At 37.1% G+C, this 25,271-nt stretch overlaps 1 protein-coding gene across 2 annotated transcripts; it reads right to left on the bottom strand.

Moving 5' to 3' along the window:
* Nucleotides 1–40: 40 nt before the first annotated feature.
* SNX6 (sorting nexin 6) lies at nucleotides 41–20,360 on the bottom strand. Of its 2 annotated transcripts, XM_035327046.1 has the most exons (12): nucleotides 20,222–20,360; nucleotides 19,294–19,404; nucleotides 17,633–17,754; nucleotides 15,532–15,655; nucleotides 14,254–14,349; nucleotides 12,843–12,948; nucleotides 11,419–11,494; nucleotides 10,725–10,764; nucleotides 9,575–9,661; nucleotides 8,558–8,717; nucleotides 7,429–7,514; nucleotides 41–1,959 (listed from the first exon to the last, which is right to left on the bottom strand). In XM_035327046.1, the coding sequence occupies exons 3-12, from the start codon at nucleotides 17,674–17,676 to the stop codon at nucleotides 1,906–1,908; spliced, it is 873 nt and encodes a 290-aa protein (XP_035182937.1). In that variant the 5' UTR covers nucleotides 17,677–17,754; nucleotides 19,294–19,404; nucleotides 20,222–20,360; the 3' UTR covers nucleotides 41–1,905. The 2 variants fall into 2 exon arrangements, with proteins under 2 accessions (XP_035182937.1, XP_035182936.1); XM_035327045.1 differs by lacking the exons at nucleotides 19,294–19,404; nucleotides 20,222–20,360 and adding an exon at nucleotides 16,509–16,647.
* Between the last annotated feature and the right edge of the window lie 4,911 nt (nucleotides 20,361–25,271).

The following is a 25,271-nucleotide window of genomic DNA, read 5'->3' as shown; positions in this document are numbered from 1 at the left end:
GCTTTGGGCCCCAGTTGGAGAGACACAGCCGATACCAAGAGGCTTGAAAAAAATTTAATGAGCTAGTAACACTGAACAACGAGGACTAATCTAAAAACCGTTCCCACGATCCTACTTAAAATATTTACACGTTTGTTAACTGTATGTACATTTTAGTCTTTGTCCCTTATAGTCTATTATTTATAGATGAGTTCCTTAGGAATTATACCTTTAATAGTTGGAAGATGAACAGCACAGTAGTATTGTAGTAGCTGTTAATAGAAAACATTATATACATGACAGGAGTTGCTAATAGCCACTGGGCAGTGGTAACTCAAAGTCTGAGGCTATGCGTCCGCAACCCAATGCACAATGCAAACAGCATGTAAAGCCAAGGAACTTCTCTGCCTTAGAAATGTTCCATGTGCAACGCTGCAGGAGAAGTATACTATCCTGTGCAATTCACCCTACTCGGAAAAGAAACAAAAAACAAACAGACGCCCCACAAAACTAACAAACCTCTGTGCTGCAGTACAGGAGAGGCTGTAAATACAGAGACATCAGCTTACATTGATCTGCATCTCCAAACATGAAACCCCGTTCACCAGAACTCCGCTGCTCCACTGAAGGTCTGCAAACTCTTATAAAGCAGCAATCCCACTGCAAAGAACAACTCATCAAGTAAAGCCTAATTTCGTGACATTCTGGAATTATACAGAAGAACAGCAGCTCATGGAAAAGACTCATGGTTCAAGTGAGAGAAAGCAATACAACAAATGAAAGACCAAGGATTCAAACAACATAAAGTATTCAGAGCTCTAAGTCCAGTTAACAGATTGCGATCCTTTTCAGACATTCCTCCATTGGCTATACCTTCACTTTTTATTTTCTGAAGTAAAGCTTCTTATCTGTATCAAAGTGGGGCTCTATTACCTTTCTTGAATTTATGCACTTGTTGAATATGCTCCTGCTACTTTATGTCCCCCTTCTGGAAAGAAAGCAGCAAGTTCCCTTAAAAAGCATTTCTGCTGAAGAAAATGCAGTCAGCCAACAAACTCAAAAAAAAAAAAAAAAAAGACATAAGTACACTGGATAGGAAAGTCACACACAAACAGGCAAATGGATAAACCTGAGAACACAAGCGAAAAATTGCACCAGGCGAGTACTTAAGTGTCAGACCAATCTAGTACTTACTCAATGGTTTTACAGGATGAATGGAGAGAAGTCTAATTAATCTGATTTACTAGAAAATATTAAGCTTATAGATGATACAGTGTCTGCATAATTTTAGAAAAATCATTGATTTCATGGTTTATTTTACAATAATTGGATTAGTCTACAAGTTAAGGCAAACATACTAATGTATTTGCTTTTCTTTTTAAATCATAGTTATAAAGGTTACACAAAGTTCTCCAAAACTTCTAAGAAATGTTCACAATCGAAAAAAAACGATTAAATTTCTTGATATCAGTACATGAAAAAAAAACTAAGACAGTGTATACAATGTATTATAGTAACAATATTCAAATCTCTAATGGTAATATTTAAGCCATTTGAACAATGTACTTCAAATGGTGAACTTCAGAAATTACTTACAAAGGTAAATAAGATTGGCAGCTGTATCATAGTATTCATAACATGAACATATTATTGGCTAGCTTCACAAAAACAGAGCATTTGGTTTCTGAACAATGAAAGCATATAATGATTAAATAAACATGAATATGTATGAATAACAAGTACGCTGTTGCTTCGTATAGTCTGGAGCTACTTTCAGGTGTCTGTTTTAATTCTTTTGAAAGGAGGAGCTTGCTTATGTGCACTTTGTCAAATGATTTCTCCAGGGAACTGTAAATGCCTATTTAAAGTCATGAAAACAAAATCCAGAGGAGGGCAGCCCTTGTTAGTGGGAGGACGGAGCGTAGCTTATGTGTCACCATTTAACACTGCCAGGCAGCTCTGCAGCAGCTGTAAGTTACCCTGCAAAAATAAGAAAAAAAATTACATTTCCTTATTTTCTTTTTAGGCTTATGGTAAAAATATATTTTTTTAAACAGCAATTACACTCATCATTAAAGGAGAACAGATAGATATTAAGTGCATGTAGAGACATTCATGTCAAATCACTTTTTTTTGATTGTAAGAACATTGTTACATAGAACTACGAACTTGAGACTCTAAAACAAGCATTTGTTACCCTATTTCCTCTCAAGTTTCTTGCAAAAGATCTAGAAGTTCTGTGCTTTTTTAAAAAATGTAGTATCACTACTATTCTGTCACTGCATTATTCCCAAAACAGAAGCACTCATGAATTCAGCATTCTTTAAATGGGTCAAGAAGCGTTAACCAGTGCTCAGCACTCAGTATCTTCTCACTAGAGCAGCCACTTAAGCTCCAAGCTCTGTTCAAGGATAGGCTGTGTTTGTGGAAAGCAGCCTTTCCACAGACTGACTTATGTCCACGCAGCTACTGAACAATTTGTCACTCTTATTTTTTCAGTTGAAAGCATTCCAAGGGACCTGTAGTAGTTAGGCTGAAAGACGCTTGTCCCTCAGCCTAAAAGAGTCAGAAATCAGAGCTCTATCCCCCGTTAAGGTTTTTACGATCTGGATTAAATAATTAACTACATGAAAACAGAAGATTCCCATTTATGTCCGTTGACCCCTTTTAAGTCTCATTCAGAAGACAGCTATTTCAGTTAAGGCTTCAACAGCTTTTTGTCCTTTTATGTCTGTAATGGCAGAGGACAGTCACAAGCTACCTCACTAGGCCTGCAGTTCTGGGATATGAACAAGCTCAATATACAGGAGACACACAGGGACTTGATGGCCCATCGTTGTGTATAAAAGAACTCGTAAATCCAGGGTCTCTGTTACTGTAACAGTTGATTATTAGCTAGTAGTGAAGTCATGATAGGAATGAAGTACTTCTTCAGCCTGAAGAAGGTCTGTGGACTGCACGCCTGCTGCCTATAATGAAGGTGTGACTAGTCAACTTTCGCCCATCCCTTTACAGTTCAGTAGCAGCACAAAATATCTGCAGTTTGCAGGCCATTATGTAGCACTAAGTGTTTCAGTCAGTCTACTGACATTTTACAAATAGGCACATCATTCATTTTCATTAAATTTGCAAAGTTCAGAAGAACAAGCTTATTTAAATTATAATAAATCAAGGACAACAGAGGCTGTGAGCTATTCCTCCTTCTGGCTGCAAGATTTGACAGACTTGACTTGCACCAGCACAGCTCAAGAAAGTCCTATAATTTCAAACTCAGGTAAGCATGTCTTGCCAACTCGGACTCCTGAGCTCTAGGAATTACTGTTACTGGTAGACTGTGGTGACAGAATCAGTAAGAAAAAACTACTTAGAAAGCATTTAACCTTCGCTTTGTGTTTTGCTTATTCCCTTCTGTCAATCCCAAACACACATCTGTTGTGAGTATGGCAACAAAATCTTTTCTCACCAGAGTCCAGAGGCAAGACTGTATACATCAGTATTTGTGGAAGATGTCTTTTTTTCTTAGGGAGGTGGCTTAGTTAAAACTCATGCGTCATAACATGAAGTGTAGCCAAGGCTCTAAATGCTGTAAATATATGACTATAACCTCCGCAGTTCCACCAAGTTTCAGACTGTCAATCCTTCCTTCTTAAACATGAAGCCCAACACAAGAACACCTCAAAATCCAACGGTTTAAAATAGAGAATAGGTTTAAACACAGCTTTTGCACAACATGCTTGAATGCGTAAGGCCTTATGTAAGCTACTGATGCCTTAAGTCATAAACAGAGCTAGCCTAAAATCACAGTACGTATCAATTACTAATCATAAAAAAATCATTTTAACACAACAGATAAGTTACCTTTGCATTCAATATTCCTTATTCCAATACTAAAAAGTCTGATCTGCAAATAAAATACAACTATAATTTATGCTGTAACATAACCAGCAAACTACTAGACAGACCCTACCTGGAGAGACAATCAGAAAGACTGGCTACAGATAAAGAAACATTAGGTCCGCTTACCATAGACCAACCCAAACCTAATGTTTCCGTTTGACAGCTATTTTAAGTATATCTAGAGTCCATTCTGCCGATGAGGAGGAAGCTCCCTTTTATTCCTAGACCCTCCCAGCTAAAACTGTGTGTTTTGACACAAGGAATGCTGTGAAAACAAGACAGAGAGTAAAGCTTAAAAAAAAAAACCTCCATCTTACTACACAGCTGCACACACATTAGTGCCAAGATGAGGTAGAGGACCAGAGTCAACATCATCCATCTTGACAGTAGCCTGCACTTGCATCAACTTTAAGCAATCCTCAAGCCACAGTCTGATTTTTAGCTTTCCCTGAAGGACTAAACTGCAACCAGGAGAGGCTAAGAGCATATCAGCAGATTGTAACAAGTATTTCAGAAGTAGTAAAAACTGGGCATAGCTGGTATACTTCATATTGGTGCATACAGCGCGCCCTTGATTTGCTAAACGTCTGACTTCATCACCCTCCAATTTTCTAGAGCCACACAGTCCAATGTAGCACAGGAAATGGGAGCCAACTTTCAAAACCTTCTCTACTTGGATCACTGACTTCTAGCACAGCTGTGTTTTAGGATTTGTGCTTTTCTTTCAACTTAGAGCAAAACTCGTAACAGTAAGTCATGCAGCTGTGTTCATTGTGGCTGAATTCCTCACAGAAGACAACCTCTCAGGTTGAGCAGGTTTCACCTCTGTGCATTCTATGCCAGGCAACTGCAGGTCTAGAAGCCATACAGCTAGTATGATTCAGAGCCAGATGCATCTGCATGACATCTAGTCCAGAGATACTCATTCCAGAAAAAAAAAGCCACATTAAAAGAACTATACACTGCTGCCGGCTCTTGCTATCTGTTGCTCCCAGCCCTCTCCACCCACTTTTTTTCCCCCGCATTAGCTTTTTGCTGGAAAGAGCACACTGACTTGAACAACAGCGCACATTGCCAAGCCTGGAAGTGCTGTGCTCCAGATCCCCTTGCCAAGCCTGCTTCCTAGTTTGGAGCACCTAAGCCTTCACTTGCCTTCAAAAGCCACAAAAGCGTGAAGACGAGGACTGCTGCAGCATGAGGCAAAGCACTCTGTCCAGAAACTTAAAGCAGGGATCTTTTGTTCTGACCTGACGAACTTATTGCCTGCAGGAAAAAAAGTAGCTTTCTTTTCATTTCTACCAGCCCTCTTTTGGCTCCACTGCAAGAAGAATTAGGTGACTATTAAAAACCCAGCTTAGCCCACTCAAAAGCAGGACTATTTAGTATGCATTAGAACAAGTACACAAAAAGAAATCTTCTCCAGCACAAGGAAAAACCTTTACATTCCCAGATTCCCCTAACATCGTTCTTCAGACATCAGGGGACAATGCTATAAAAAAAATCAAGTTTTTTCATCTTTCTTCATTTTATGGAAGTACCTCAGAAAGACAGTCTCAGCCAAACAATTTCGTTCTTCAATACTCTGTACAGACTGATTAGAAAACTATCCATAAGATTATCCTCAAATGCGTAAGAGAATCTCCCATTAGGTAAGACAGAAAAACAATCTATTGCACTTGTAAATTCTGTGGTAACCCAACTGAGAATCTATAAAAATAACAGCATAGCAGCCAAACTAATCCGGTGGTTGCATGTGTTGAATAAAACACAAGACATAGGTTTTGAAAAAAACAGAACTTTCAAACCTAATGAGAAACAAAATATCCTTTTGCTCAAAAAAGTCATAATGTTTGTTAACATTCCAAGAACAGTCATCATTTGTCAAAATGTCCCCTTCAACTGAAAATATTTAAATATTCAAGACTGTTTAGCAATTCTCAGTGCTCCCTGATAAAATAGGTAAGAGGTTCAAACAAACAAACAAACAAGAGGGCTAGAGTTCAAAGCTTCTTACAGCCTCATTTTGTTAGTAAACTTATTAAGACAAAGTAAGACACACACTATCTGAAGGTCCAAGTCCTAAACACAGACTGGAGACAAATGAAGAACTTGCTCAAAAGTTTCAAGCTCTTCCATGTAAACTGAAGACCTCATGAAGCACATATCAAGTTAAGTTGAAAGCTATAGACATAAATGACATTCCCCCACCCTTTTCATTATTAGTTAGTAAAATTCAGGAGAACATCATTGCAAGATTTTGATTTGCACAGAGTTAACACAAATGATTCATTGACAATAATTTAGAAGACAGACATTTTTCAAACATTTTTCTCCAAGGCAAGCAAGAAATTCAGCAAGAAGTCAGATACAATATTGAAGTCAGATACAATATTGAATAGTCAATAAAGTTTTTACAAGTTTTAAGAATGAGGGAAAGAATTGCCAATTTTCTGCTACAGCACATTAAAGTTAGCACTGCTCATCTGAAAAAGGAGTTGAGCATTCCAACTTTACTGGTTACTTTGCCAGGAAAATAGCCCATCAAACTGAACTTAAACCTACACATATTAATTAGGGGAAAAAAAAATCCCACAAAGCCCCAAGAAGCTTTTCACAGTATGTTAGTTTTACAATCGATGGGTTTCACAAAATGAAGGATGACACTGTCAATACTACTGAAAAGAGCGTAAAGATGCCCAAAAGATGGGAACAAGTTAACTCACCAACATTACAAATCTCTTAACTACTCCATTTAACACCTATATTCTGAGGTGATTCAAATCTCGGTGTTTAGCACATTTTCAGGTGAATGAAAAATGTTGAAGAGTTGACTTTTTGAAGAAAGACATTTTCTGTTATTGGACTGTTAAAGTAAGATAGTTATACTCGTGTAGCAAATCAGAGCAGCTAGCCTAATTAAAAACAGTAATTTCATATGGATTAAAAGAATCAAATACACTGAAATTTAAGGACAGTACACACTCCTTATCTCTTGCAATAAATTATTTTACTCAAAAGGCTATCTATATAATTTCTCTTTTGTTAGCATTGTTTAAAGGCAAAAAAGAACACTCAAAAAGCACACATACAGAACCAATCTGACTTTAGTCCCTAACTTTTGACAGGCCTTCTGTGTGATCTCACACTTAATATCTGTCTGTATACATCAAGCCTTCAGCATCTGGACAACAGGAGAAACCACTTCCTATCTCACTGTAAATGATGAAATGAGGTTTTTAAAATAGGCAAGTATTCAAACTGCAGCAATAAATATGAAAGACCCGGAGAACCGTAAAACTGCAGCCAAAATTGTCTTCAAGGAGATGAATTTTCCAAAGGCACACCAGTCCCCTAGAGCTATTATCCTACACTCCTTTTCTTTAAATATTAAAGAAAGTTGTAGAAAGTTCACCTTCTTGGAGAATGCTTACCAAACTCCCCTTTCTTGGATGCAGAGCATGTATCACACAAAACTCACACAGCTGTTTTGGTTATTCAAGAAAATAATATTTAAAACCACTTGAAATAAAGGCCAAAAGGGATCACAGTTACCTTAGCATGCTTTAATTCCAGTTCTGCTAGTTCCACTAAATTTTTTCTGAATGCTGCAACTCTTCTTGTCTTAAAGTCTATCAGTTCTGTATAAAATAAAGATGGATTCATTAACAGTATTAATGCTAGTGCCCTTAACTGTTAACTGATTTTCCTTCAAAATGGAGTAGGGAGAGGGTAAGAGGGGGCAACAGGAAAAAAAAAAAACAAAAACAATCTCAGCTAATCCCAGACTCAAAGGTACTGCTACATCCTTATAATAAGGAAGCAAACCATCACTGCAGTTCTCCATGTCTAGCTAACTTTTTGTGGACACCAAGCTTGTTTTGAAAAAAGACTGCAACATGGATGCTTTTTAAGATGTAATTCTTCTATTCCATGTGCACTATTCTCTCAAAGCTGATATATGAAAGTCTCTACAGAAGATGCCTAACTAAAACTAGCATGAAGAACAAACGAAACAAGTATGCTTTATGCATATAACTTTGTGGCTGATAGGTTCACACATCCTCCACTGTCTTACCTAAAGGAATCATTAGCCAAATTTACGGGGTCAAACAATTCTTAACTAATAAAGACAGAAGAGCATGGTGTTTAAACATTGTACAAATCTGCCCCAAATGAGTCAGATGATTACTTACAACAGTTTTAGCCAAAAAAAAATAATTTCCAGGAAAGAGGCAACATGTAAATAATACTGATTTTCTCTAAAGTTACTCTGTTTTCCACGACCACTCCCCCTTTCTAGTATCATTGCTGCCACCAACTGCTGCCTTGACAGAAGAATGCATAAAACCAAAATGGCGATTTCAACAGTACTTGAAAAAGAGTCAGGTTTGCCATTACTGCTAGCAATTATCCTTTCATGTACTATACTACGTATATAAGAGAGGTAAAAAACAATCTGTACCTAAACTTTGCTCGGCCAAACAATTATGACATTGATATTATTGACTACTGTAACTATCAGAGCTAAATGAAAATAACATTCAAACTTTCCAAAATAAGTACTGATGAAAAGATAATACTTTGCAAAGGGAACACCGAACAAAAGATTCTTTGCATTAACAGTATCTTAAAATCTGTTAATTTTCAAGTAGTAACGTAGGATCAAAGACCACCCAAATACCTTGTTTTGCAGATTCAGATATTTTCTCAAATTTCTGACAGCATATCTGTTGAGTAGTTTCAGCTTGCAACACATCTTTATTTTTTGCTCTTGCTTTATCCAATGCCTTGTTAGCATTTTCATAATCCACTAGTGACCTAGATCTTCTATATAGGAGATCCTACAGAAAGAGCATGAAGGATGTATAAAGTTTACAAGAATCTACCCAAGGATTTTATTAGCATATACCAAGTAATAAGAAAAAAAAATCAGATTAATTTTAGTCTTTCTTCCTGTATTTTAGTTATAACTCAATAATTTTCATTCACTTCATTCTGCAAATCACAGAAACATCCATACTGGATCAGACGTGCAATTTAATATTGTTTGGTCTGCATCTTGTCTGACAGAAGCTAGCACCAGATGGCTTAGATGATACTGCAGAAAGTCTAACAAGAGGCAATCATTGGAAATTTCACAGCTTCTGAGATTAGAAACAAACTATATTTAGATTATGGATTAGAAATACACACAGGGCCTAAGAGACAGCAGTATTCTTTTTCTGTGCAACAGTTATTGCTGTGATTTAAATACAGACACTTCCTTATTCTGTCGTATTAAGAATGAGTCTCAGTAGGTATAGAATATCAAATCTGGCCCACATGTTTTTGTATCAGCACTTGCAGAGCATCTGGAATATCCATTTTTTATATTAAAAAATGAGTAGAACTGCTTGCAGTCTACAAGCAACTTGAAAAATTCATCAAATGCTCCTCCACTGTTTTTAATTATACTGTATGACTTAGCTTTGATAAGTGGATCACAATCCCAGAATTACTGTATATAAGGAACAGCAATGCAGTTAAAATCCAATTTTTACAGTTGAGGTAGAAATAGCAGATTGGAGGTGGTAGTATTTATAACATATCCACTTTTAAAGAAACATACTGTTTTTCTCTAGGCAAATTCCCCCCCCCCCCCGTTTTTTTAAAAAAAAAAAAAAAAAACACTACTTCATTAAACACGCAACAAATTCACCTTAGCAGCTTGAGATTCCCTTAAGTAATATTTCAGAAGATCAGAAAGTTTAAGATCTTCATCAGCAGATACCCGGGCCTCTATTTTCTGGAAAAACAGTAAGTAAAAGCATCAATTTAAAAACATCCAGACATCAGACATTCATTTGTATGAAGTAAATACAATATAAAATATACAATAGTGCATGATAGATTTCTCAAAAGTCTTTCTCAAAAACTAAGATCATGCATTTGTGATAGAATACTTAAATGTGCATCATGAGAAACAGATTTAGTCTTTTGTATTAAAATGTAAGCAATAATCTACTATGCGAGCAATAATTGACAACTATTTTAAACAAAACTTTCTTTTCCAATTTCTACTATACATATACTAGAGAAACAGCACAGAAACAACTTCTGTAGTATAAAGAGTTGCACAAGAAGTTGTGTAATTTTTGAGATCAAAGGAAAACATTTAAAGTACCCTTGCAGAGTAGCTGGGTAACTACACTGCATTAAATGGTTTAAAATACTACTTCTCAATAAGATTACTTAATTGTATCTAAAACAAAAATTTCTATGAAATTCAAAACAGAGTAAGTGCATTTTAAGTATCTTAATTTTGAAACAGAAATTCTAAAAGGCAACATTTGAGGTCAAAGCAAGTAATTTCACAGATTTCATTTTCTTTAAAATACCCATTTTTGTGGATACAACTGTTTAGGAAATGCATACACTTCACTCAGAAGATTTCCTAGTATGTGGCATGCCTCTGTAGAAACAGGTCTTGGCTTCAGAAAAAAAAACAATTTGTCCTCCATTTTTTTGGATTAAGGATTAAATTTCTTTTTTCCTTATCAGGTTCTGTGATAACCAATTTCAAGTACAGAAGGTAGTCTAAGCATTTAAGGTGTACAGCAGCTTCAGTAGTTTGTTACACAGAAGACAGAAAGACTGCCAAGAAAAATTTAGTAGACTGAATACTCATAAGGATCAATCGTTTTACAAAACATCTTACGCTTTTTCACTCCCTAGTACACATTTCTTCAATATTCAATGTAGCACCATCCTTAAAACATCCACATGCTCATGTCTAAGTGCCACAAAGCATCCTGGCATTTCAAAGATACACACAAAGAATATATAAACAAAGATTTCAAAATACATACCCTTGTTTTGTCAAATAACTCTGACACCTTCAGAAAAAACCTGTAGGAAGAAAACAGTTTGTATTACAACAAAAATAATTTTAACAGCCTAATCAATTTTCTATAACTCAAAATACAGTTTGTGTATGGCAATAAAAGCTGTAAAGGTGCTCCTTATAATTGTAATTTACAGAACCCTGAGAACATAAGGTTTTTAAATTGTAGTTCTTCAAACATTTGGGAATTGTACAACTTCATAAAAGGTAAGAGACAAAGCATAACAGATGGATTTTACTAAGAATAATAACTGAACTGCTCCTCAGGGATTCTTTATGCTTTAAGTTCAAATACCACCACACTGGTTAACAGTCTTATGCTATCATCAAGTGTCCTTCACTCAAATTTGAATGTGCTTTTCTCCAAACAGTAAACACGACAAGCCCTACTTGAGATTCAAGGAGGTTGAACAGTGTTGCGCATCTTCATCAAAGGAAGCAAAACAAGGGTTTAGCATAACAGCAGACGGAATTACAATCAAATAATTTCATTTTGAGAGAAGATAGACATTACCTAGAATGCTAAGGAAAAATCTCCTAATGGGATACAACTATAATAAATTTTGTTCTCATAGCAAGCGTGCTACCAACCTCAGCGTGTTGCTACTGAAGACTGCTACCTGGAAAGCCCCCCACAGAAGTTATTAACAAAATCTTACTTGCATATATCTGTGGAATCCTGTGTTCCTAATGCATATAATGAAGAACCAATTCTATTATAGTCATCTGCAACATCTAGAAAAAAAAGAAGCAAAAAAAGAAGCACTTGTTTTTACCACTGAATACCTCTCCTTTCTGGAAGAGATGTTCCTTTATTTCTTCAAGAGTGGGTGTTTTACTAAAAGGAACATGCTTTGATACAAAAACAAATGGAATTCCATTTATAACATTTCTTATGAATGACAACTTCAAGCTTAAACTGGAAGCTAGAACCAGTTCTATTGTATCAAACTGCCATCAGAAGGAATTCTCATTATTAAGACAACCTTGTTTTAACAGATTGAGTCGGTCATCATCAGTCCAACAATTCATTACTCCATATGTCCCAAGGGAATTAGCGCAGCTGGTTACAGTGAAGAATGGTATTAGGTAGTCATTAACCTCTACATCTACTCCTCATATTTAAACATAAAATACATTTTCTGCTGGAAATAGGAAGTCACTAACTCCGTAAGCACTGCAGCTCAGCTCTCTGCAGATCACAAGCAAGTTATTTATAATCTACACATTGCCCATTTTCAAAACAAGCTGCCCAGCTTATAGCTCTAATCTTCCAGCCAGAATTTCAAAAGGTATAATTTGTTTCACTTCTCAGTTTAATAAAAATTGCCAGTAAACTTACAGGATTTAAGTGTGTACATATATATGTATACACACACACACACACACACACTCCTAAACCAAAGGTTTCTGTTTTCTCTGCAATTGAGAACACCACCTAGAGCTTCAAGAAATGACTATTAGCTAGCATTCATCTCAGGAAGAGGAATCAATAGCTAAGCAGAGAATCTCACCTCAGCAACAGAAGGTGTCCTGCAAATCACACTACTGAATACACATTCCAGTCTCTATTCTAGAAGGCTGAAAAAAATGGAAACTGGACCTCCTTGTCTAAAACTAACAGCCCAAACATGAGTATGCTCCTCAGCAAGGCAGTACAATGAGTAGTGTGTGAAGAATAGCACCCTGGTGAATGCAAGCTCATCTAATGAAGAACAACTTCATTAGGATTAAAATCGCAAATAATGCTATATTTCCCACTTTACATTTTAAAGACTAAGAAGAATCAGACTTCAAAAAAATACGTATTCCTACAGAAAGTTTTGTTTCTCTTCAAATGGACAGCATGAAGACTGAGGATACCTTCAGTGTTGCAGTGCACTGTTCATACTCCATCCAGTCTATTACAGCAAAGGCTAAACCTTGAAAGTGAGATTAAACTTTGTTTCATTACCAGGAAACTACACTTGGAGAAGTTTGATCCCTTTTCACATGTAAAAAGAAAACTAAAAAATACTGCTCCTCACAAATCATTTTTGTGCACTTTAGCTAGTACTGTTTTCCTTCTGGAAGAAGGACTCACTTTTGTGTGATCTTGTCATTTTATCAGATTTGGCAGAGGCATCTTTGACTCGGTTGTGGTATTCTACAAGGAATGTTCTTTCATGTTCAAAGAAGTCATCCACATCCTGCAGAAAAACAAGGACAAGCTCAAAATCCTCAGATTTCACTCACTCTGTGTAGCACAATTTATACAGAGAAGATTTGCACGTATAGCTGTGACAGGAAATGAAATCTATTTTTATTGTCTAAAACACCATTTATGTAAATCAATTTCCTCTTCACTTATTTTATCCTGTTCTAAAGTTTTACTATGAATATGTAGCGAGCATTTTAAAGGTCTAGGTAACTAAACCTGAAATTAAGAAAGTAAGTTCTCTACTAACTATCACTTTGTTGGCAGAAAAATCGGATAAATGTCAAGTACTTAATATAAGACACCAAGCTAGAAAAAGGTTGGGCAGGTAGAAAGATAGCCAGTTGTGCAAATGGTATGGCTGCAGCAGAGACGATACAAGCTTATAGCTCAGGAACACCCATCTTGATGACAGATGTCTTTCAAGTTGGTAAATGTATGTAAATTTAAATAGTTATTGCATTACCATTTAAGGTATTTGGTTCACATTTACTTAAATTAAAACAAAAACAGTACAGATGCTCAAAAACACATAACAGGCTACAACACAGGCTTTGAACAATTTTGAACGTTTTGAATAGTAAGTGCTGGTTATTTGAATTCTGTATTTTTCTGAGTCATATTTAACCTATGGTTGTATCTTATATCCACTGTCCAGCACAGCTGAAATTCAAGATTTTACAACTAGGAATTTTAGCTCTGCTAACTTGCTTGCAAATGGAAAATTATCACTAGAAAGAAAGATCATCATCAGCTTCTGCAGAATTTGTTTGTTATAAAACCATTCTTTCAACTTTAGGAAAAGTTGAAATAAAATTGAATTTTCATCATCTCAGCTATCTTCTTGAGTCTTCCCTGAGGGAAAATGTAGTGTCACCTCTGCTGTGCCTAGCTTTGAGAAGGTAGAAGAATGTTACAAGGCATGGACAATTCTGAGCATTAGTAACCTCTGAGCAGCTGTCAGACAGCACACCTCCCCATCATAAAAAAAAAATGACAGACCAAAACAAAAAAGATAATCAACTATCTACGGGTGAAAAAAAAATGCTTAATTCCGTAAAACAGGGGAAAGGAAAGAATATTGGAAGTCCCCTTTCACAGAAGCTATTAAGATAGTTCTCAGAGATTTTGCATTCAGAGGCACAGGTCCCTTCCCGTGCACTGCCTCTAATTTTTGAAAGACATGGCTAAAATGTCCTTATTGTAGCTATGTAAAATTCTGCTTCAATTGAAAAAAAAAAAAAAAAAAAAAAAACATTAATATGTTTTTTATCTTGATATGTTAAGCTTCAATCACCTTTACTCCTGAAACAATGACACCATCTGCTGATTTAACCATATTTTTAAAGAAGTCTTCAAGTTTCTCTTTCTTATTTTTCCCACGAACACTCAACTGAAAAACAAATTCATATATCATGTTAGTTCTTTCCTGGAGGCAACAGAAGCTTTTTTTTCTTTTAAATATAGATGGACATATCAAAATGTGCTACTCCTAAACCAGTTTTCCTGCTCTCTGCTTAGTCAAACCCTACATCAATGGGGACAGAGCACCATGCAACCCAGAACAACATACTACTCTCATTTACTAGACTGTCCTTATACCTAAAATACTCTTCCAGAAAAAAAAAATCAGTATTACTCAAGCAGATACGGATAATATTAAATGCATGACGTATACCTTCCAGTTATCAATAATACAGTATTTATCATGCACAGTATAGCTGATGAGTTAACCTAATATTACTAGGATTTGCTCTCTTAAGTGTAGAATCACAGATCTTTCACTTTCAGAATGTGCAGAAGCCTCAGATCCCTTACTAGACTAAGGATAACATTGGTTTCAGCCTGCTCATACACTTCCTGTCCATTTAAGTCTGCCTGGTTTAGGAAATTAGAGCTGGCATATCTACATCAAGCAACAAGGATCCTCTGTAATATATTTTGAAGATAAGCATGTACTCAATTGAATCAGTGCTTTCTACTTCAACATTTAATGCTCATTTCTGCAATTTTTCTGCCTTTACTGCATTTGTAGAATATGAACACGTAACATTTTGATAGACACAGTAGCTAAGCATCTAGGAGAAAAACAAAAACAATTGAAATGTCACCTACATTTTTTAAAAAAGGCTTTATCATACAATTTCATGACAAATTCACTCTGGTTTTGTGAGCAACGAAATTGAAGCCACAGTTCTAAATCCTGAAAATCTGTGTTCCATCTTTGTTTCTTCTACTCCCCCAACCTCACTCCACACCCCAAATTCCAGTCAAGGAGGGGACAACACCAAATGAAATCACTATCAGAAGCTAATCTTTTTAATCCAAAACATATTTGATTTCCATTAATACTTTTGATGCTGATAGAGTACATGTAGCGTTTGCTTCCCCAGGTGGCAGCAGAATGAACTTGGCAGACCTAAATTAATTTCTAACTTTTAAAATACAAATATGTCTGGTATGAAGTAACTGATGCAATTTGCTCCAGGAGGTAAAGCCCTCTTAATCAGTTTTCCGTGCTACTATAAAAGTCCATCTTAATTTCTCTTCCAGCAATTCAGTTTTCAATACTCACATCCTGATTATATTCCAAGAAGACATGGAAATTTAAATCCTTTCTCAAAATAGGATGTGCTGCCACACGACACAAAAATACTTCATGCATTGCAACTGTCTTCTTGAATATTGCCAAATATTCACTGAAAACAAGAAACAAGACAGACATAAGAATTTCACTTGAAGCAATAAAGTCTGAGAAAAGCCTACTGAGAAGCTTAAAGAGATCCTCAGTAAGCATACAAAATTTTAAGCTCACATAGTTGAGGTTATCATTGATATTTTATGTATACATGAACAAATAGCACAATGTTAATACTGGGGGGGGGGGGTTGAAGCCTTAACATATTACAGATACTTTTAAATAGGACTTAACAAATACAATCTAATTTTAAGACTAACTAACACTGACTGGTTTGCTGTAAGTGTAACCTCATTTAGGTGTCCTTTCCCTGCTTCCACAAAAGTCAAGAAATTGAGACACAAACAACACTAGCTAATATGTGGCTGATGTGCAATTTCCTTCCTCCCCATCTCCATCCCCTTGCCTGTTTGCACCCTCCTTCCTTACTTAAATGCTCATATCATTTTGTTAGCTCTTTAAATAGCTGCCTCTTACTCCATGTTAAAGCACTGAGCCTTTTTTGGCTGAAGCTTACACGTCTTGCTTCATAGCGGTTCTAAAATTGAAATTAGTTATTGTGGTTGGTAAGTACAACCAAAAAAAAAAATAATCACATTTTACCATGACAATTGCACAGTTGCCCAGGTGAACCAACTCAACTTTAAAGAGATTATTCATTTGTGATTTAATTAAGAGGAAGGCATTTTATCAATACAAGTTTGCTAGAACTTTTTGCTCCACAAATCCAAAGAATAAGCTGTAACCTCTCTAGAAATGAAGAAGGGGCTTTTTCCCCCATTCTGAGGTCAAAAGGTGAAATGATAATCAACACTTCTGCTTCCATTATGTCCAAGAGGTTAAGATTTACATACCAGCAAACCAGCAGGGCCAGTGTTGGGAGATGTTTGATCTCAGTGACAGTAGTAGTCATTCAGTGAAGACAAAAAAGGAGGATGCAGAGGATGGAGGTGGCAGTAGAAGAAACCCAAAGTTTTCTGTGTTATCCAACCCCTAACCAGACCACAAGAGAATCATGATCAGGGCCGCTGGAAAACCACAGATTCTTTAAAATCTATAGTGTTTTGCTAATTTCCAGTTCTCTGTATATGAAGTGTATATCTACTCTGCAATAAATTATGTTGCACGTAACACTAATACAGAGCTTTAAGATATTTGCTCAACAGCAACCAGAATTTGGAGAGAAAGCAGCATTTCTAAAAGTTCTATGTACTTTTCTTGCCAATTCAGAGCTCTTGACAGAAGCAGTCTAGAAGCAGTGTAAATATACACTTAAAAAATGAAACCAATGACAGGAAAAAGATCAAAGCAGTGAGCACATGACAAGGAAAGTGGATGGAGCCAGGAGAAACTTTGCTGTGTAACTTGGTATGGAAAAAAAAGACTTGTTGCAAATGTTTCAACACATACTAAATTCGTAGTATGGAAAGATACTATTTTCAGGAGGTATATTCTCTCTCTGTGCAAAAAAACAGAAGTCTCAAAAAAAAAAAAGATTTTCTAGTAATCTCCATATTCTTGGGGAACAGAAGGATGGCATCTATGCTTACAATACCCACCACATGCAAAAATCCCTAGTTCAGTCACTGGATCTATAAGCCTTAAATTTTCATTGTGCTTATAAAACTGTGAACACCAGGAAAAAAAAGGACTGAGGCTACCTCCTCCCTTTGCAAGTGTTCTGTGAGGGAAAGGATCTAACTAGTTTTTTTCCTTACTAAAAATTCTCAAGAACAAGCTGATTTTCTTCCTTTTTCAGAAGATGGTCCGTGTTTTTTTTTTTTTTATATATATATAATTTGTAAGCAATGATTTCTACAATTTTCCTAATGGCTCTGATCATGATCGCTAAGATAATGCTGGCTGTGTAGCAACTTGACTCAAGCCTTTATCTCAGAGAACTTTTGCAGTGAAATGAGAAATACGGGATAGTAAAACAGCATTATTTTTTTTTAAAGTAGTAATCAAGTCTACATACGCCTCCAGTTCTTGTTTCATCTTGGTGAATTCTTCTTTAGTCATTGATCCTTCCCCTTCTCCAAGTTTCTGCAATTTCTCCCTTGAGGCATCAAAGTCAGGCCTGGGTGGTGCTGGCGGAATCTGGAATTGAATAAAAAAAATTTAATTGCTCAACTTCTCAGTCAAACAACATCCATTCAGTAAAGAAACTGAAATTTGCCTGCAGCTTTTTCATACGTTGTCATTCATTATGGTATTTATGGGTAAATTCTGTCCTGAATGAGTTAGACATTCACCATTACTATGCCAATTTTGGCCAGATGTTTTTGAAGATCACTAAAGAACTAGCTAAATGACTTCAGTAGGTTAAATTACAACAGAAATTAAACCTTACCCAGCTTTACCAATACAAGGAATTAAAATTTTAAACCAGAATTGATTATAAAATGATGGTTTCACTTATTTGGTGTAGATTGTTCCTTGTTTAAAGAAAGAATTCTACAATTCTTTTCAAACCATCCATTTATAACTCCCAAAAATAATAAACCCAAAAACCCACATTCTATGTTGTTTTCAGGCACTAGTTCTTTCTTGCAGCACTGCTGACATTACAGATTTATCTGCTGAAGTAACAAAGCACACAATAAACAAGTCTCTAGGCTAATATTACAATGTAGTATATTGACAGCAGTGTTTTCTCTTCCGGTGTTAAACTAATCCCGAAATGCCATGAACAAAGACAAACAGAACAAATAAAATTTAAGTTCACTGATATTTGCTCATTACATTAATGCATTACAAAAAAAAACTAAAAGCCAGAATCTACATAGTCCAGTGTCTGAAGCTAGTTACTACCACTCCAAAGGTCTAGTCACTTCAAATAGCTCTTCTGACTAAAAAAGACTAGCTCAAGAATGGTATGACACATCACAGGCTGTATTCATCATAACCTATCCATTAGTCAATTAGAAATTTAACACATTTACCTACTGAATCAGCAGATCCCCTCACCCAAACACAAAGCTTTCATACCAAAATGACAAGTATTCCTATTTGTAATTAAAGTATGAACAGTAGCACCCATTTTTAATAGTCACCCAGTCATAAGGTGACTATTTTGGGGACATCTCTTCCATAAATGCCTGAAATAAACCACAAAATGCTAAAGTTATGCATTAAGGTTTTCTGTAGTTATAGATGGTATTTGCTTTCCTTTTCCCCCCCCTCCAACTGATTTATGACTCTGATCTTCAGAACTGGAAAGGCCTAATTACTAGAGCTCAGTTACTGCACTCTGCCATTCCAGCTAAAACAAAGGCTGCATGAAACTTGTAACTAAGTTAAATATTGGCTTAATTTGAGAGAAAAAAAGAAAAAAAAATACCACCAAGTTATACAGTTCACTTTTCCCACACTTCAACACTGTGGACTAAAAATATGCTAGATACTGATTAAAGTACTCTCTCCTTAGGACTAAAAGGCAAGAAGTATGACAACTACAGTGACTTTCCTCCAAGCTTTCTTCAAACATTAACTTTGCGTAACTGTGTAAAATGACAGTAAAGCATTAGGTCTCCCTTTAGAAGGAATGAGCAGCTGCCATTTCCACTGGACTTAAAAGCCAGGAGTGCTTTTTACACACCCTGTTTTCCACGGACATCAAAGAACTGTAATACTTACGATGTAGCCAGCATAGTCCTCGTTCTCGACAAAGGAATCATGAAGCCAAATAAACTCTTCATGTTGCCGGACAACAGAAAATTCATTTTGTTTGAAATTTGGTAAGGAACTCTGGAAAGGGAAAAGGAAGAACTACAATTTAGAAAAACAAAAACAAAAGTCAGTGTTTTTCATTACCATATGAAAAGACCCTTGAAGAAACTTTAAAGTATAACTCAAAAAAAATCCAAGCATCCAGATATGGATTTGATCAAAAAAAAGTTTATAAAGCAATAATTACCCTAATCTTAATTAGTGAATCGATAAATCGGTATGGGTTGCCCAGGGAGGTTGTGCAGTCGCCACCCTTGGAGATATTCAAAACCCAACCGGACAAACCCTGAACAACCTGCTCAGATTCACCCCAGTTTTATGGTGGCAATGGGGGGAGGACATGGGACTAAATGACCTCCAGCAATCTTCCACCTCAACTATTCTGTGATTCTGCAATCAATGAACCATTAAATTTACAAAAAGAAGCCAGACGCAAACAGTAACTAAAAATGATTCTTGAATATAATTCATTATGAAATGTATTTTTAGACTCTGAAACCATGACTAGCCTAGTAAAAACTACACTACAGAATATTGAGGTGTATTAAAAATTCTACCTGCAAACAGGGTAATTAATAAGCCTAGCAGTCACATGATATCACATCAGTACAAAAAAAAAAGAACACCACTTTTTCCTAGGCTCTTTTTAAGCCTCCATTTTTTGTCATTGAATATTTTCTTGAGCACTACAGCTCCACAGTCTCTTAAACACGAGACAGTGCTGTTTTCTCATTTCCTTTGAAATATAAATTACACTTGCTTCGTAAATACAAGTTAAACAAACTTTCTTTTCTATAATTAAGAAAACACTCAGTGCACAAACAAAGTCTTTTACCTTTGTGTGGACAGTGAATTTCACTTTATCCCTCTCACTGAGCGCATCTGAGATATCCACTTGCAAAGCAGCATCAGTCTGGAGATCTACATTTATTGCTCTAAGCTAAACAAAGAAAAAAATCTATTTAGCTTAAATTAAAAAAAAAAAAAAAAAAAGTTAATTGCATTTCCGTTATACTTCCCTTGAGAAAAACCCTGATCCTTCCCGAAACGATGAACATTCTTAAAAGACTAAAGAGACTAAAGATAGATTATAAAAAAAAAAAAAATAAATTAAAAGATTATTTCAGGGGGGGTGGGAGAGGATCTGTTAGTACTCCTTATGGCACACACGATCATACAAATAATATCCCTTATTGCATTCCCTATGCGCGCACCATGGTCATTTCTGTGTATTGTTAACTTGCTAGCAATTCAGATGGTCAAGACAAAGAACATTTACAGATAGCAGCCAGTTCTGTAGGTTTCTCTTCTCTACTCCATCCCCATTCTTCCACTTACCTACACTCAACCAACAACCTGCAGCATATAAGGTAATTTAAAAGTGACTGACAGTTGTAAAGGTGTTTTTGAGAAGAAAAGCAGCCCTATATTTCAAAGCAAGATCTGTTAGAGACCTAGATTACTTGCATTGTCTTACACTATTCTTTTCCCATAATAGACTGAAAATGCTAAAAAAATAAAAAATAAAAAAATCCTCTGAACTAGAGTTAAGTTTCCTTTGAAACCTTTTTTCTGAAAAAAGATGTCAATCCCTTCAAAAACAGCATGAGAAATGGCAACAGTGCTAGCAACATACATTATTTCTTCAACGTGACGTGAGATGAAATCTCAACTATCACAAACTAATGCAAATCAAATCAAAAAGAAAATGACAATCAAATACAGAAAAATAAGATTATCTGAGCACTGCAATTATGAGTTGATGTGTGGCAGTTGCTGGACCAGAGTCTTCACCACTACTCAGTGAAACTAACCTCACCTAGACCTCAAAGAGAAGTTCACTTCCCCTCACCCTTGCTGTTCTAGAGCAATTTGTCCCATGACCATTTCATAATCATGATCAAACAACATTCAGAATACTTTTACAAGTACTAAGGCTAACTAATCTTCTACAGTCACACTGTCAGAAGTTATTTCATTTGTCATGCTTGTGAGAGTCAGTTTTTACTGAAGCATTTTGTTGTCTTTGATTTTGCTTTTATTTCTATGTGTTATGACATTCTACAGTATAAAAATGCTTCGTCGTACAGAAATTAGACGTTTTCCTGCAAGATTTTTCAGGAATGCATTTCTGAAGTCTGCACTCAAGTCCAAAAACACACCAAGTATCAGCAACGTACCGCACAAAGGCTACACATGAGCAAATTCTGAAAGGAACACTGGAAAGCACTGAAACAGCACTAGGAGAGAAGCATCAACTGCCACATCTTGTTTTCCACTAGTTATCTTAACCCTGATCTTAAATTTTAGTGGTCAGCTCCCACTGTTTACTTTTCTTGTTACACTTAATACACCAACAACTCCGCTGCTTACGCAGCGGCAACCAGGCTGCTCAAGCTTACAGTTACTGTATTAAACTAAACCAAATCATATGGCCTGGAGCATCACGCTAGGCTACAATAGCGTTCAACAGCTACTACACAAACAGTAGTATTTTGGGGTGTTTTGTTTCCTCCAAGTGGGTCACTGCCTCACACAGAGACGTGATATTAACGTGCGACGATGGGCTGCAGATCACTTCGCCAAAGCAGAATGTCCCAGCTCCTACTGTGTTTCCAACGTGCTTAACATCTAATTTAGGAAAGAAAAATATAATCTGACATACCAGTGTCAGCCTTATGTCATGACACCACATTTTTCCAGCTTGGAAAAAAGTTTTTAGTGGTTACATTGTTTGAGGTACTGCTCATTCTTCTCCAGTCCCCCTGAACACATTAACGAGCACAGCAGAAAGCTCTCAGCAAATAATCTGAATTATCCAGACTTTTTTTTTTTGTAGTCTTTCACAGGTCTTAACAATTTTACTAACATACTTTTTCTTTTTTAAAAAAAGTGGCACAATACAAAGTCCTAAGATTCAGTAAGACAGCTGTTCAGATTTGCCACTGGTACTTAAGCAGCATCTCGTGCATCACACCCCATGGGGCCATACACACTCTTTACAACCTCGGAAGCAAAATGCTTATCTGTACTGAGAAAAGGTAGAGCAACGTGAACCCCGACAACTTCACTCAAGACGTACAACTGTAAAGCACTCCTTGTTTGATTTATACCAAAGTTACACTTGTAACAATCCTGAAGAGTTTAATCGTATGTTAAATTATGCTATGTAGCCCGACTGCCAACGGGGAACATTTGCATCTGCAATGGTAATGAAGCATTCAGTGAAAGGTGTCAAAGACACCCAGAAAGTTGAAGGACCATAAATTTATTCATCTGACACAATGGCTCACATTGTATTACTGGGAATTAAATTCACAAACAGCACCATCACACAACAAACTTAAGCGATCTCTTCACTACTTCAAAAGGAAACTGGCAGCAATGGATGGTTTTCTAGTCATGAAGAACAGAAAATGAAAACATAAAGCGCTGCAAAACTTTCCAAAGTCTGACTTGGACAAAAACTGAAATGAAACTACTTTAAACTCTGGAAAAAACAGGGATGGAATAAATCCCTCTCTCTCTTGGCTCCTCCACCCGCCCCAATCTAATACACATAAAATCACACAGTAATTTTATGTTAACATACATGATCTACACGTATGCTGCATAACTTCCAAAACAAAAGCTAACTTAATTCAGCTGCTTTATAGTTTCCTAAACTATGCCAACGAAGTCCCTTTTTTATCCAAAGGGGCTAAAAAAAAATTGCCAGAAGCCAAGACAGGACTAATTGATGTTACAGTACTAAGAGAAAACGCAATGCAAATGGGGAGTATTTAACACCCCAACCCTTGCTCTCGGGCCAAATATACTTCAAATGATAATGAAAGGAAGCTGGAAGAGACAAGGGGAACAAGCAAACCTTACATTCCTAGGCAATGTCATCCTTTAGCAACAGTAACTACTACACTTTCAAAAGAGTTAGAGAAGAAGGATCCTGTTTTCAACAGGTTCTTTACAGGCATTTAAATACACAGAGCAAGGAAAACAAACAACACTTTTGCAACAAAAGAATACCAAGCCTCAGCACAGCATCAGGTTTCTAGCAGCCCTGTTCTAAGGGAGAGCGCACTTCCCCTAAATGAGCACACGGGACCATTAGCCAAGTCAGCTGAAGTATATATAGACACAAAATATACAAGACAGTACTAGCAGGGCAATACTATACCACCTTTTAAAGCACGCATTGCTTACATTAGAGATCACACACGCACACAAAAACAGGAACTGAGTTACTCTAAGGGGACTCAATAGTATCTTCCTAAGTGAGATTTAGAAAAGCAATTCCTGCAAGTTCATTTTATGCAGACTATTCATAATAGGTTCCTTCTACAGACCACCCACTGCTACTTCCTCAAAGATGATTCTCAGTCCTCTGTTTTACAATCCTCCGGAAAAAAACTCCATATGGTATAAAGCAACTGTTAGAGAATTCCTGTTTTATGTGGCATCAGCATAATCTCCAGCCCTCTTTTCATCCCATCATCCCCACATGAAACTTAACACAACTGCAGCTGACCAACATGGTTCTAAGAGCTACAACAACAGTAGTTGTAACAATCTCCAAACTCCAAAGAAGAGTATTGATTTTCAAAACCAAAAGTGAATTACTCTAACCAGAATTTGCCATACGCACTTTCAAGTAAAGGCTGCACCTATCCATTTTTTAATCATGAACGGAAGCAGGTGACAAATCAGAACAAGGGAAACACTCCGCGTAAAGCTGTTTGTTTATACTACTGCTACCAAGAAAAAAAAAAGGTTCTGAAGATAATAGCACAGAGAACCCATTCATGAACAGGCTGCCAGTGTTGCTTCTGATTAGGTTTTCTGTATCACAATCAGAATTGTGCAGATGATGGACTGTATTTTAACCCCAGGGATTTATGCGGCAGTGGGGGGAAAAAAGTAACTGAAAATAAGAAACCTAAAAACAAAATTAGGAAAAGGAGAAGGATAGTGTTTATTCCCTCAGCGCTGGATGCAAGAGGAAGCAAGGGGAAGAAAAAAAGAAAAAGTGAGGAGAGCATTTGGCCATCTGAGATGATGCAAGTTGTCCAGCAGCACAAACAAGACTGTTAAGAGATTTCTGGAGGCTTTAAAATTACATTGTGAACTCTGACTACTTGTGGCCTCAGAGAGAAAATTAAAAACAGCAAAGCTTCACACAGGATCAGACCTGCGTTCTTGCATTCCTCCTACGTCTTCAGGTAAAAACAACTGAACCGTGTATTTCAGTGCCTGTTCCTACACACTAGGGACAGGACACGTAAAATACAACTCCGCTGGTGTTTCTTCAGTCCTGGTTCAAGGAACTGCAATGTAAAATGAACAGAAATCCTACCACGTGCACACAGTCAAAAATCGCTTTGTACTTAACATTACACCGGACACCGAGCATGCCAATACCGTGTTTTCCAGGTTTTGTATCTGTAGTAAGATACCAGATGCAGCTACAGCAACATCCAGCAGCCACAAGACCAGGCCGTGCCCTCCTTCCCTGCAGCAGCTCCGCTGCCCGGCTGTAACGAGCCCCTCAGGCCATACCGACAGGCAGGCAGGTGCCCTCGGTTTGAATGAGCTCCCCTCCATTACCTGACCTGCTGCGGGGTGCAGGCGGATGGCTGCATGACTGGATGCAGCCGCTAAGCAGGCCGGCAGGGCAGGGCAGGGCGCAGCCCCAGCCCCCCGGAGCAGCCCGGCGGCCCCGTCCCGGCCGCACAACTTCTCTCGGCACGGCGCTCACCGGGCAGCGCATGCCCGCGGCGCACCCGTCCCATTGTTACCTCCGGGGCACCTCCGGGGCCTACCGGGCGCAGCCGGTGCCGCCGCCTAGGCCCCGGCCCCCCGCTGGAGGCGGCCCCGCGGCCCCCGGGGGC

Source organism: Oxyura jamaicensis, chromosome 5 (genome assembly GCF_011077185.1).
Source record: "Oxyura jamaicensis isolate SHBP4307 breed ruddy duck chromosome 5, BPBGC_Ojam_1.0, whole genome shotgun sequence".
Classification (NCBI taxonomy): domain Eukaryota; kingdom Metazoa; phylum Chordata; class Aves; order Anseriformes; family Anatidae; genus Oxyura; species Oxyura jamaicensis.
This window is presented reverse-complemented; position numbering and strand designations above follow the sequence as displayed.

What these genes read in the sequence shown, in the direction of transcription:
- SNX6 (XM_035327045.1), bottom strand. Translation starts at nt 16,567, where the DNA reads ATGACTACTACTGTCACTGAGATCAAACATCTCCCAACACTGGCCCTG. An exon ending in TCATTGTTTCAGGAGTAAAG is followed by an intron (nt 12,949 to 14,253) that starts GTGATTGAAGCT and finishes GTTTTTCTGCAG; the next exon opens with GATGTGGATGACTTCTTTGA. An exon ending in GATTCCACAGATATATGCAA is followed by an intron (nt 10,765 to 11,418) that starts GTAAGATTTTGT and finishes TTCTTCCTACAG; the next exon opens with GTTTTTTCTGAAGGTGTCAG.